The 14,465-nt window shown below is 38.8% G+C and overlaps 1 protein-coding gene across 1 annotated transcript in view; it reads left to right on the forward strand.

The window, feature by feature from the left end:
• LOC104409219 (multiple PDZ domain protein-like) overlaps positions 1–12,915 on the forward strand; it is a gene marked incomplete at its 3' end in the record, with an annotated part of 24,261 nt that extends 11,346 nt beyond the window's left edge. The window contains exons 4-10 of the mRNA XM_010019026.1: positions 475–688; positions 2,496–2,624; positions 4,509–4,712; positions 7,717–7,831; positions 9,524–9,612; positions 11,294–11,489; positions 12,788–12,915. Coding sequence (XP_010017328.1) covers positions 475–688; positions 2,496–2,624; positions 4,509–4,712; positions 7,717–7,831; positions 9,524–9,612; positions 11,294–11,489; positions 12,788–12,915 — 1,075 coding nt within the window. The remainder of the gene's footprint in view (positions 1–474; positions 689–2,495; positions 2,625–4,508; positions 4,713–7,716; positions 7,832–9,523; positions 9,613–11,293; positions 11,490–12,787) is intronic.
• Positions 12,916–14,465: the final 1,550 nt, after the last annotated feature.

The following is a 14,465-nucleotide window of genomic DNA, read 5'->3' on the forward strand; positions in this document are numbered from 1 at the left end:
CCCGTTTTTGTGCAAAACAAAATTTGTTTCCATAACATCTTGATGAAAGTGTGTTCCACTCCGGGGTTTGATGAATATTCAGAATGGGTACACTGAACAAAGTGGAGCACTTGGTCTGTTAAGCAAGAGGCTCAAAGACAAGAATAAACATAAGTTCCCAGGCTATGGTTGGGAGCAACTAAGATCTAATATGCTTAGTCTCACATGGGGGTATAGGAAGAAGAAAGCTAGCTAGGGGGTAGTAGCCAGGGGAGAGTGGCAGAGGGATTAGCTTCAAAGGAAGCGATCACCAGGGTGCTGCATCAGCTCCTATCAGCAAACCTGGAGGGAGAGATTAAAAAGTGGGGGGAATAGAGACCAGGTTATTAAAAATACTGGAAAATTGTCAAAATATTGTCATTTCTGTGGCAACACTTCTTTGGTTTTTCTTGTTTATTTTGTCATACCCCTTCACTGTTTACACATACGTGACAGAGATGGAAAGCTGAAGGAAGCAGATCAAATCCTTGCTATTAACGGACAAGCCCTTGATCAGACAATTACACATCAACAGGCTATCAGCATTTTACAGAAAGCAAAAGATAATGTCCAGCTAGTTGTGGCCAGGGGCACTTTCCCTCAGCTCATCAGTCCTGTAGTTTCCCGGTCTCCATCTGCTGCTAGCACAGTTTCTGCCCATTCCAACCCGGTGAGTATACCCCAAATGTCTGTGTATTCAGTTCTGGACATGTATGTGCTTACTGCATCTACTGTTTTAGATATTTTTGTAATTTGTATGTACATTTCCTTCACAGTTCTTGAGGGTTGTACCTTTTCCCATGCAAAGAGTAGAAAATACTCAAGCTTACTGGGGGAGAATCTTGATCTTGTATGTATTTCTTCTTCCCATCTGTCAAATTCTCTCTGTCCACCAATGCAAACGCAGCATGTTTATGTTACTTTAGGAAGCTTTATTTTAAGGTAGCCGTAAACAGGATCTTTTTTCTCTTTGCCCCCTGCTTCGGCAAATGGAAGTATTTGAGGCATTGCAGTCTGATCTGCACCACAAGCCTGATGCATGCTTCTGTGTTTCTCTGTTGTCCGTTAGCAGTGGGGTCAAGTAAAACAACAAGAGAGAGTCATCGGAATGCCATGTATAGAGGCATACTTTAGGACTACCAGAAAACAGCTCTGCTACATTTTCTTTTTAGTTTTTTTTTGAAAACTTTTTCACATCTATGTTTAGAGAAATATGATGATATTAACTCTATTCTCTCATTTAGTGGCTTGTCCTGGGATGAAATGGCTTATCTTTTGTTTCTGTAGGTTTCACTGTTCAGTCACCTGTGGCCCTTCTTTAAGGAACCTGATAATAAGTATATGGAGCAACCAGTCTGCAAAAAGCAGCTGTTTATTTTAGTGTTTATTTTAATCATTAGCATAAAACCTTAAGTGAAGAAATTTCAGAATCATTCTTGTTTGTGCAGGAATAAAGATGATTGATCTAACTTCCTGTCAGCACACAGGAGAGGCCTGCTGTCTTCCAGTATGGCTGTGACACACTTTTTTCTGTATGTGGTTGCCTCCGTATTCTCCAAACAACTTCCCTTGCTTTAAGAACATGCCCTTCAAACCTGCCACAGCTCCTAATTATTCCAAAATAATGACTTGAAAATAAGATCCAACCTGGTGGAGCAGCAGCTGTGGTTTTAAATTTCAGTTGAACTTACTGCGTGGTTTGCTCTTCAGGAGAAGCAATACCAGGAGCTTCCAGTTGTCCATTCAGTACCATCCCATACAAGCAAGCAAGCAAGCATTTATTTTTCTTTCAGAGCAGTTTCACTCTTATCAGAACATGAAGCCTGCCATCAGAGCTACTTCATGATGTCTTTTGGCATCATGAAGTGGATCTTTGTTCTCTGCACTGGGGCAATTCTGCTAATGCCTGCCTTGCAATATCTGGTGCTGCTTTCAGCCTTACCCTGTGAACTGGTTTTTTGTTTTCTCCTGTCCTTTGTTATAATGGCTGATGTGAACATTCTCCTGTCCTTTGTTATAATGGCTGATGTGAACATGCTCTTGTCTGAAGATTTGAATTTCCAGTCCTGTGAGATTTCCTAGAAGCAGTATTTTTCTCACTGAGTGCAATGAGACATGGAGATAGACAGCCCTGAATTGCTAGCTTAAATTCATTCAGCAAGTTCTTGAAAGACTTGACCCACAACTCAGCTCTGGTTTGTTCCAGAGAAATTACAGCTGTCATGGAATGAGCAATGTTTTGCTTAAATATTATATAATCTTATACCTATATAGTAATTGTTAGAAAAGTCCCACATTTCCACCTTCCTCCTATCTTCCTGTATTCAAAAACATATCCAAGAACTAAGAGAAGATACTTTGCAAGTTTTAATATGTATAGTAACAGTTGGACTCGATGATCTTAAAGGTCTTTTCCAACTGGAACAATTCTGTGATGCTAAGAATTTGGTCATTTGCATTATATTTATTACTTTCAGGTTCACTGGCAGCATGTGGAGACCATTGAGTTGGTGAATGATGGCTCAGGTCTGGGATTTGGGATAGTGGGAGGAAAGTCAACTGGAGTCATTGTTAAAACCATCCTCCCAGGAGGAGTGGCTGATCAGGTAAATTCAACCTACCCTTCTGCTTACTGTTCAGTAAGGTGTGAAATTACTCTTTACTTTTATAATCATGGTAAATAGTGGTAGCTATTTTCCTCATCAGTGTAAAAGAGAGAGCAAGTGGTGAAATTTATCCTCAGGAAATGTGTTTAGTGCAGGGGATCTGTGCATTTTGAATGTAAAGATGGATTAGGCTCCAGATAACATTTTCAAACCTGTTACATTATACGTGTTTGGTGTGGATGTGTTCAGGCTCCTAGTTTATTAATGTACTGGTTGTGAGCCGTGGGTGGGGGGACACCAAACACTTACTTGCTCTTCCCTGACACCTAAGAAGAGCATCTGCTTCTCTCCGCTGGGCTTACTGATACTTGGAACAGGCACGTGGCATCATGAGTCTTCTTCAGGGCATGGGCTGTGCTTCTGCCTGAATGGTTCATGCAAATTGAATTTGGTGATCACAGCTCATTTCAAGCATGTCACAAGTATCTAGAGCTGCCATAATGATGGTTGAGGATTGAATAGGCCCAGGGACTGTTTAGTCTTTCAACCACAGAAGTGGTGGCCTGCTTACAAGGCCTGGAGATGCATGGTTAAGATTTACTGCTGCACTGTTTCGTTGAGCAGGTAGATTGGTTCCTTTAACAGATCTGTCACCTTAATACTTTTCATATCGGCTGAATTAACGTGAAGTTTTTTTATGGGTTAGGGTTAAATCATTAGAAGAGTAAACCAGTGTAAAGCAATGCAAATAACTGGATCACAGTAAGGAAGAAATGTTTTTTATTTTGAAGTTATGGTTAATCCTGAAGGCCAGTTTTTAAATAGAAGTGCAAAGCTGTATTTATGTTTGTATGCTGTCTTTTAGAAGTGTGTTTGGAAATGAAACCTGAAGTTCTATAATCTACGTGCACTTGTTAAATAGCAATAGGTAGTAATCATAGAATCATAGAATAGTTAGAGTTGGAAAGGACCTTAAGATCATCTAGTTCCACCCCCCCTGCCACGAGCAGGGACACCACACACTAAACCTTGTCGCCCAAGGCTCTGTCCAGCCTGGCCTTGAACACCTCCAGGGTTGGAGCATTCACAACTTCCTTGGGCAACCTATTCCAGTGCCTCACCACCCTCACTGTGAAGAACTTCTTCCTTATATCTAACCTAAAGTTACCCTGTTTAAGTTTAAACCCATTACCCCTTGTCCTACCACTAGAGTCCCTGGTGAAGAGTCCCTCCCCAGCATCCTTGTAGGCCCCCTTGAGATACTGGAAGGCTGCTATGAGGTCTCCACGCAGCCTTCTCTTTTGGAGGCTGAACAGCCCCAACTTTCTCAGCCTGTCTTCATACGGGAGGTGCTCCAGTCCTCTTATCATCCTCGTGGCCCTCCTCTGGACTTGCTCCAACAGCTCCATGTCCTTTTTATGTTGAGGACACCAGAACTGGACACAATACTCCAAGTGAGGTGTCACAAGAGCAGAGTAGAGGGGCAGGATCACCTCCTTTGACCTGCTGGTCATGCTTCTTTTGATACAGCCCAGGATATGGTTGGCTTTCTGGGCTGCAAGCGCACACTGCCTGCTCATGTCAAGTTTCTCATCGATCACCACCCCCATAACTATATGCATTTATTTTTTTTCCTGTGCTTACGTGACTGCTTGAAAAGGATGTCCTTGATATGTCTGGGGAAATTTCTTGTAAAATTAGTGTGTTGTTAGGCAACTTACTTTCTTTCTCCATGTTACCAGGATATTAACTTTGCATACCCAAAAAGTCACCTGGTTCATAGATCTTGAAAGTGACTGAAGCTAGCTTTTCTAGTTGAATGATATGTGGGAGACATGGCAGGACATTAATGATGAAAAAAAAAATGTATTATTCTTCCTCCAGCATGGGAGATTGTGTAGCGGAGACCACATCTTGAAAATCGGTGATACGGACTTAGCTGGAATGAGCAGTGAGCAGGTGGCACAAGTTCTGAGGCAGTGTGGAAATCGAGTGAAACTGGTAATTGCAAGGGGTCCTATTGAGGAGCCATCTCCACCAGCAGTCCCTCCAGGTACACCAGTACCAATCTCCACACCTGAGAAGCAGGTAAGCAGCAGTGAATATACTTAACTCATGGAAAACTTTTATCTCAAACTTCCTTTTCTTTTAACTGCTATTGGAATGCTTTCTCGATTATGTTCTCAAAAGCCAGGATTTTCTTTACTACTAGTGTTCTCAGCTGACAGTCTGGAAGCATTTAAATGTCATGAGTCCACAGTGTAAGGAACTATACGCTTGAAGTCTTTTGGGATCAAGGCTTAGGACTTCCATAAGTATGACTGGAATAATGTCTCATTCTGGGTTGCTTGTGATAGTGCAGTATGACATTGGGAACAACTGAAGCCATACAGTCCTTTCTTCAGACAGTACAACCTTGCTTTTTAGCATTGCTCTGTCTGCCTGTCCTTTTTCTCTACGGGAATATTTCTTATTTCCATATCATTGCAGCTATCTGTGAGACAGTTCCTCCCTGTGCCAGTAAACCCACAGATGTTGCTTCTTTCCTACATCACCTAGCATTGCTCGTTTGCTTGACATCTTCCAAAAAGAAAAATCCAGCCAGCTGCTACTCTTACTCCCCCACTGATGATTGTGCTCTGTGTGCTGTTACTCTCCTACAACTGTCAGCCACTTAAAAAATGCTGTAAATATTACCATGTTCTGTCAGCTCAAAACCTCTACAAAATAGGTCATTTGCACATTAGCAGCAGAGCCTGGTTTCGTGGGAGCCAGGAACAGTAGCCTTTTGTCACATATAGTTATGACCAGATACATTTGAATGTGAATATGCAAAATGAATAAGAGAAGAAAAGGGTGGTTGTTTTTGAGTCTACAACTAGATAGAATTTACACCTTACAAAGAATTTTTTGTTTTACTTTTTTATGTTGTTTTTTTCTAGACATTTTCTTTACAGTTACAATTTACATTTCAGATAGGTCACTTTGAAAGAAAAAGAAGCCTTAACATGTTTTACATGATTACCATTATTTTTCTTATGTCAATTGTAGTAGTATCTGTGGGAAACAAACACATACTCGATCCCTCTTCTGTGGCTGAAAGGCAAAGAAAATTAATCCTAACATGGAGTCCTCTGAGCATTTAAGAGGATAGACAGACTTCTGTGTCTCTCGGCACTCAGAGGCATGAAAAGATGGCTATATTTTAGATAAAGGGATCAATATTGAGCTCAAATATTATTAATCTGAAAAGTAGCACTCTCAAAAGAGAAGCTGAATTTGGTACTTTCATCGGTGTAAATTTCTTCATTATTTGCCTTTCTGAGGTTATATGAGACAGTGTTGAAGGCTGTATCTGCAAGATTTGTAAGATTTCTTTTACTGAAAAAATAGTTCAAAGCTACCAAGTAGCAAAATTTGACTGTTTTCCCACCTTCCTTTCCATTTTCCATCCTTTTAAATTCTTTGTTCCTGGTACATCTCTACTGGCTGGAGGCGGGCTATTTTTAGTTTCTGCCTGCACAAAGTCTTGTTCTTGGAGGGAACAAGATGCTGCTGCAAGCCTCATTAATGCGGGTCTGGAATGAAGACAATGTTAGAAATAACTTGGTTTGTTAATTTCTTCCTGGCAAATGCAGGATGGGTGAAGACTTCATAGTGCTCCTAAAGCTATTATTGAGAGCAGAATGGCTTTCCAAAAGGGGTGCTTGTCATCATTTCCGCTGTAGATGTCTTATAATATAAAAATTAATGAGGTTACAGAAATCGGAGCAGATTTCTAGTGACATTACCTGTGGCAAATATAATCCTGTATTACCAGGCAGAGAGGCAGTTAAAGCAGTAGAAATTTATTTTTCTTATGTCCAACTGTTGGTTTGGGTGGAGTTGTTCAGATAAAGAAGTGGATAAACAGTCCTACTGTTTTGAAAGGTAGCATTGTAGCTCTCCTGAAGTACTTTTTTTTTCTTTTTTTTTTTTTTTTTTTTTTGGCACATGTACGCTCATCTAGTCAAACTGTGTTTAGTTAGTATCTGGCTGGTTGCTGTATTGGCATTTAAAAAAATACTAGCTGCTATTTTGTCATGGAGAAGAGACAGAATAAAACAGGAGTAGAGCAGGATCTAGTTAGACTTATACTGTATTTATGAATCACTATTTTAAGTATGTGCTTGAATATTGATGTTCATATATATACAACGAAATTCAAGCCTTTTATATGTGGTCATATAATCATACATATCAGCTATGGAAGTGGCTAGTTAACTGTTTCAGACAACTAAGAGATGAAAATTTTCTTAAAAAAACTATTTTAAAGTTGAAATTAAGTTTTGAGAGTTGATTTTTATTGTACTACAAAAGCAGTATTGTAGAAATGGGATTTTATTATGTGTTGTGCTTTCATTAACAATAAATAAAGGAATTCGTTACCCTCAAATTCTTAGTTATTGAAATTCAGAGGATTTTAGTAGATACTAGTGGAGATTGTAATTATTTAACTAGCTGGAGGTATAATTGCTACTTTCTAAACCAGAATATTTAAGTCTTTCAAAACCAAACATAATTGCCTCACTGGTAATAGCTTTTATTATGTTTTTAACTTGGCATGTGTAGGAAAAGATAGCTGTAGTTACTGAATTGGAATTTTAACAAATAGTATGCAAAATACAATTTTGATCTTTTTTTCTTTTTTTTAATAACACATCAGTCTAAAGCTGGTTTTGAGGAGGTCCCAGAAGGGCAGCAAGCTACATATTCTAATGTTTAAGCATGGTTTATGTAATTTACTATAAAAGAGATTAATTGTTACATTTGTATGAATTTCACCACTTGTCTTAATCATCAAATAATGATTATGTAGGTTAGAGGGTAGTATCCCAGGGTAGCAAGGTGGGGAGTGCCTGACCTGCATTGCCTTACTGTGAGGAACGTTACCTATGTTTAGTTTCTCTGCTGAACACCAAATAAGAGCAGAATCAAAGCTGGTGCTTTCTCTTTTACTTTTGTGTCTAATTTACATGCAAATGACATCAAAGAATGTGGTGATCTTTAAAGAAGAAAAAAGCTTCTTTTCTAATCACTCTTTTCTTATTAGGCAGATGCTTCTGTTGATAGTTGTGAAGATGAGGAGAAATTCACTGTTGAACTCACTAAAAACAACCAGGGATTAGGAATAACTATTGCTGGTTACATTGGAGACAAAACGTCAGGTAATGATCGATTCCTGCTCTTTACTGTACAATCTGCTGCATACTGTGGTGTATGTGCATCAAAGACGTAATTTTAGTTTTGTTATAGCACCTCCAAAAAGAGCTTTGCCATCTAATATCTTTTTAAGGTTTTTAAAGAATGAGAATTATTTTCCTTTTGTGAGAAGGACATTCAGTTTAGAAGCAATCAGTTTTATTATAATGTCCCGCCTCAGCATTTTTTAATCAGTTTTTATATTCATTCTTGGCTAAACCTTGTGTTTATGTGTTTTTGCAGAACAATTGTAAAATAAATAGAGCCATTTTCATTCAAACTAGCTGGGCTTTTTAAATTACATTTTCATTTTTAAAAGGCTCTTACAGGATAATGCATTAGTATTGCAAGTAGTTTTAGGAGCCATTGTTATTTTTTAAACAATGTAGTACTGCTGGCAGATCAAGAATTTCTTAGTGACTTATGGATAAAATAAATGCTCGTTGACCTCTGGGTTGTCGCTGCTAATAAATAAGTTTATTTAAATAAATAAATGCAACAGTGTTTGTGTACAGTTGTGTATTTTTACTTCATGATTGCCACTACATTTTCCAGAAAAATGATCCAGAGCTCTGGTAGGCCGCCCTGTGGGGGATTTGGCAAATGCAATACTGCAGGGGGGGCACAGTTGTCAAATGTCTTGTAAAATCTCTCAAGAGATGTTGGTCTGACTTATGCCCATGTATATATTGTTAGAAAAATATATGGATAGATATATCCCCTATTACAAGCAGTTTATAGGCATAGGTTATTGGCTTTGAGATGCAGGACCAGATTTTAACAATCTATTCCATAGGACAGGATGGTCACAGTTCGTGTAAGTCAGCTCTTCAGCAGCATCCAGTTGAATCTTTAAACAGCATGTTAAACATGTGGTTGATCTGATAGCATGTTTTAATTGGTTTAGTGATGGAGTATCACCAGTATCTGATTTTAAATTATTGTGCTACGTGTAAGTGCATTAGAAAACATTCTTGCCTCTCATTCTTTCATGTCAGTTAATTTTATGACTTAATAAAACCCGGGAAAATAATAGTTTAAGAAAAAAACAGAAAAGAATTGTCAATTTTGTGACTTAAATATGTTTGTAGTCTTACTCTTCCTAAGCTGAATATGGTTGTTAGAGGAAAACAGATTTAGCTCTCTTTTGTGCTCACTTTTATCATATTGAAGCAATTAAATAGTTATTTTCTGCATTTGGTTATCCAGTCATGCATTTTCTTAAGCAGTTATTAAGTACATAAAAAATACAAAATTTACCTGGTTAATATACTCAGACTAAATTTTCTGTCCTGCAGTTTTAAATCTGACTGAGTTAGATATATATTTTATGTTGATGTTGATTTCAACATTTAGATTAAAATAAGTAAGAATATTTTTTCTTTTGCATAAAGAATTGGGAATTTGGCATTTTAAGATTTTGAACGAAATCTGGTCCAATACAAGATGAATCAGGCTCATCCTTTTGGAAAATAATAATGTATATGTTTTACTTACTAAAATAACCATCTTGCTGATTCTTTCCTTATCTTACCTGGAGATTGTGCTTTCTTTCTTTTTCTCCTTTTGGATAGTGGCATTAGTTGGAGGTTGATGCATTATTTAAATTGTTTCTTAACAAATTAATTAGTTTAATTTTCTGTGTTTCTTCATCCCAGAACCTTCTGGTATCTTTGTGAAAAGCATTACAAAAGGCAGTGCTGTTGAGCATGATGGCAGAATCCATGTGGGAGATCAAATTATAGTTGTAAGTAAACACAAAAAGAAATGAGATCAGTTCTCTGTAAAATTCTACTTCTTTAAGTTGTAAAAAAAAGCTTATATAGTACTTGTTTAAAACAGGTAGGATTGGTGTTGGAATGATGAGTCCTTTTTTTGACTACTTGATCACATGCTACCTGTGTGAAACACATGTTTCTTAAAAAAAATCTGAATTGTATATGTGCATCTTGTCAGTAAGAGCTTTGTGACTGCCTAATAAAGGCAGAGTTTCAAAGTTTAGTTCAAATTAAGCAATTGTTTTCAAAATTAATTTTTAAAGTATGTCATTAAAGTTTTAGAGAAATATTTTCAGAGAAAGAAGAGAATATTTTCATGCATAAAATGTTAGTTGTGTGGTGAAAATCAGGTCATGAATGCAGGAACTACATTTTCGTGGCTGTCATAGATCTGTCCTTGGATTTATGCAAAGGCAGCACTAAGAACAACTTACAGTCTGTCTGCAAGTACAAATGTGCCTGCATTTTTGTATGTGAAAGTACATACGGCTTTTATAAGGATTTAAATTCTGAATACAAATGGCTAAAACTGTGTGTTCCAAATTTTGATTTTGTCTTCCTACTGCAGATGCAGGAGAAAAAGCTTTGAGTGACCTCAGACAAAAGAATATAAAATACTTTTAAAATATGGCTTGCTTAAATGTGGAGGAAAAATTAAATAACCCCATTTTTAATTACTTAATATTTAGAAGAGCACCAGAGTTGGGAGAAGTTCAGAGAAGGGTAACAAAATGATTAGGGGTCCAAAGGAAGTCATTCTTCATGCAGGAGAAATTAAAGTAGTGGAATATGTGTGCTTTATAGATATGCTGAAACAACTACAGAAGTCAAGAAATGTATTAGAAGTATTTCAGAAATTAAAGGCACTGGGGTGATGGGGGTGGGTGAGACAGAGAAAGGATAGTTTGCATGGAGAAGGAGAAAAAAAGTGGTGTTTATTAGGGATAACGGCATGAAATGCCAAAGTCTTGAGTTTCAGGGAAAAAAAAATAAATTGGAGATAATGTGGTAGCTTCAGACAGAAGAGGCTAAAATCTTGTCTTTAAAGTATTAAAATTATGGACCAGAGATTACAGAGATTACGTTGGGTTGGTTGGGGCAGTGTTTCATTAGGAAATTGGACTTCACAGTGTGCAGGTTTCACCATGTCTGAGATTACTTGGCCTCAGAATGGCTGTGCTCTCCCCTTTTTCCTGCCACACGCAGTAGGTGGATGTGTCTTCCCTCACTCTCCCCTCCCCAGCAATCCCAGCCATGTGTGTGTTGGTTTATGCACCCAGTATTTTCTCCTTGGAGGTGGGGATGGCTGAAGTGGTCAAGCAGGCAGGCTGCACGATATGCCCTGCACAGTATGTGCTGCATCCTCTCCCACTTCCCAGTGTCTGGCCCCACTGTGGTGAGTGCCTAAAGGACTTCTCCCCACTTTGCTGTGGTACTAGTTGTTACCTAGCTGTGCGGTAGTCAAGTGAAAGTGCTTACTGTATCCAATGTTTTAAGTCATCCAGGTTTTTGTTCTTGTCCCTCTGCTTGCTTTGTGCTCAGGCTAACAGATGCTGAGAGCTCGCCATATTATTTTCCTCTGGGCATGATTGGTTTTGGTTTTTTTCCCCCGGGTCATGTTGTGGGCTGAAAAGCTGCTTAATCCTGCAGGTGGATGGAACAAATCTTCAGGGTTTTACTAACCAGCAAGCAGTTGACGTTTTGCGGCACACGGGACAAACGGTTCGACTCACTTTGATCAGAAGAGGGCTTAAGCAGGAAAATCATATTCAGCCCCAGGAGGACTTCAGTGCTGCTGTTGAAAAGGACTTACTGTTCCAAACAATGGATAGTAGCACAGCCAAAGGTAATTAAAATTGGCTTTGCTTTAAAGTCGTCTTGAAACACTTCTCAATTGCAAACTAGGAATGAAATGGTCCAGATTCATTCTGGATCACTGTTACTGATGGCGGAGCTGTTGTATGTGAGGGGAGAATTTGGTCTACTATAGTTTCATTAATCTTTTGGACACAGTGGTATTATTTGGTACATTGTCAAAGTGAGCACTGAAATCTCTGCACTGCATTGCATTTCTGGCTGAATTGCTTCAAGACTTTGATCCTGCAAATCTTCAAATGGTAAGAAGGCAATGGGTGTTTTATTTGTGCTCAAGGGTGAGAGTTGTATTCAAGAGCAAGCAAAGGGATACCTTCCACAATGAGCAAAACCAAGTCTGAGTTCCTTTCGCTGTTGTGTCAGTGTCACAAGCTCAAGGTATGAGAGGAATGACCTGTGTCTAGAGGTTGTTAATAATCTGATACAGCATTAGCTATTTTATATGTACGAAGTTCAGAAGAAAATGACCAATATTAATTTGCCACCTCTGAGATTAGTGAAGCCTAATTTTAAACTGTGCACATCTTGAAGTGTATGTGCCAGACCTTTAAAGTCAGTGTTTGAACAGAATATCTGCACAGAGGCTGGATGCACAGATTTTTTTCAGCTACTTGTGTTATATATAGGTTGATGTCAGCAGAAATATATGACAATTTGTAGACTGAGGCATAATCCCTATTTTGCACAAGATTTTAAAAGACCCAGTCCCACCGTTAGCAAAAAATTACAGAAATTACAGAGGAAATGCTCAGAAAGTGCTGTTTCTCCAGCCTAGAGGTGTTCAAGACAGCTGACAGCCAGCAATATACCTAACAGAACAGACTGCGGTAGGAGAGGCGTTCTACAAGTGAAAAGTCTGTCAGCTATATGTATGTCCAAGTCTGTAGTATTTTAATTTTTCAGTGTCAGCTTCCCCAGTTGCACAAAGAAAAGAAGGGGCAGGGGGAAAGGTAATACTGGAGTGCTAAAGAACGTTATATTTCTGTGTTTTCCTGTACTTGCCTTATAATCATAGAGATGCAGCTACTGATAGTTGCACTTTCTTTCTTGCTTCATTGAAAAATCCACCAGAGAAGGCAAAGCATTAACAGAAGACAAAATGTCTTTAAAATGTGGCATTTTTTTCTGGGCCCCTCATGCCAGATTCCATTTACCACATATGATGCTCTGAAATACAGTGGGAGAGTCAGTGCCCTGAGGCATGCCTGTGAGCTTGATTAATATTATAACACATAAAATAACTGAAAAGATTTCTTCCTTTTTTTCCAGGTAACAGTGAAACAGAACTGGGAACACCATCCCTGCCATGCAGTGCTAGTACAGTAAATACTGGAGAGGACGTGCAACAACAGGAAACAGGTTCTCAACGTTATAATATTTTTTCTGTGAAGATGCATGTGAGTGTTTTGTGTGCCTTACCATCTTATTTGTGCTGTGTAGGTGAGGTACATCTAGATAGTGAAAGTAATTGTACACGTGTGTGCATACATTAGTGCCGTAAGATCATTGACTACTGTATGTGTCAAAAATGTCAAAAGAAGCAGTCTGCTTTTGCTACATGTTCAGCCCCCTTTATAGTCCAGTTTTGAACTTCTACTCTTTTTAGTCTAGTTGTGTATTAACCTTTTTCCCTCCTCATTCCGCAACATGCCTTATCTTTCCAACTGCCTGCAGCTGCCCATCTCAGTTCCAGGACTCATGTCTCTTCTGATAAATCTTCCTTTTCACAGATTCCTTAGTTTGCATGCATTTGGAGTCATAGAATAATAGGATGGTTAGAGTTGTAAGGGACCTTAAAGATCATCTGGTTCCAACTCCCCTGGACAGGCCAGGACACCTTCCACTAGATGAGGTTGCTCAAAGCCCAGTCCAGCCTGAACTTGAATGCTGCCAGGGATGGGGCATCCACAGCTTCTCTGAGCAACCTGTGCCAGCGCCTCACCACCCTCGTAGTAAAGAATTTATTTCTAATGTCTAATCTAGATGTATCCTCTTCCTGTTCAAAGCCATTCCCCATTGTCCTGTCACTACATACCGTCGTAAAAAGCACCTCTCCAGATTTCTTGTCAGCTCTTTTTGGTACTGGAAGGCTGCTATGAGGTCTCTCCTGAGCCTTCTCTTCTCCATGGTGAACGAGCCCAACTCCCTCAACCTGTCATATGTAACGTCCTGTTAAATGTGCTGTGTTTGCTAGATGTTGTATCTAAATACAGCTTTTTATTGTTCCCTGCCCTAGAATCTAAACACTGTGAATGAGGGGAAAATGAGCAGGAGGAAAGTATTTCTCTGTTTTTTTCAGCCTGCAGATAAACTTTCAATCAAGTTAAGTGTTGCGGCAGCTTGCTGGCTAGCCTGTCCTTGTATTTTTCACAGCATCATTACTTTTCTCCCCCATTTGCCTTCGAATTTTCTTGCTGCTCTTTAGGTATTAGAATTATTTCTCATTGTTTATGTGCAAGTATGTGAATCTATCAAAAAAAAAAAAAAAGCAAGCTAGGACTTGCATTCTCTCACTGCCCTCTAGGCCCTACAGTTTCAAAAAAATCTTTTACAGTTGTGCTTATAGTTTTGAAAATACAGAACCTCCAGATTTTTTTTGAAAACTTTCCTTGAATACTCTGCAAAATGCAGAGTCTTCCAAAAGGATCAGTATGCAGTATCCCATATGTAAGTATTTCACCCATTCCTCCGTATCAGTCTGATCAGCCTGCATACAGCCTGGCTTACCAGATGCCTGGGGCACACATGTAACTTCTTCATGTGCTTTGCGCCCATTATCTTGTAAAGTTGAATTAAATTCACTAAACATTGAGGCTAGTTTAAATACATGTCCTTTCTTCCCAGCTGGGCATGCTTTTGACTGAACTTCATGTCTTTCAAAATAGTTCTGGGATCTAATGCTATTTTGCAAGTTTTTCCTGGTGTCGTGGTTCAAACCCAGCCGGCA

The sequence above is a fragment of the Nestor notabilis genome, unplaced genomic scaffold (genome assembly GCF_000696875.1).
Source record: "Nestor notabilis isolate BGI_N333 unplaced genomic scaffold, ASM69687v1 scaffold11237, whole genome shotgun sequence".
Taxonomy (NCBI): Eukaryota; Metazoa; Chordata; class Aves; order Psittaciformes; family Psittacidae; genus Nestor; species Nestor notabilis.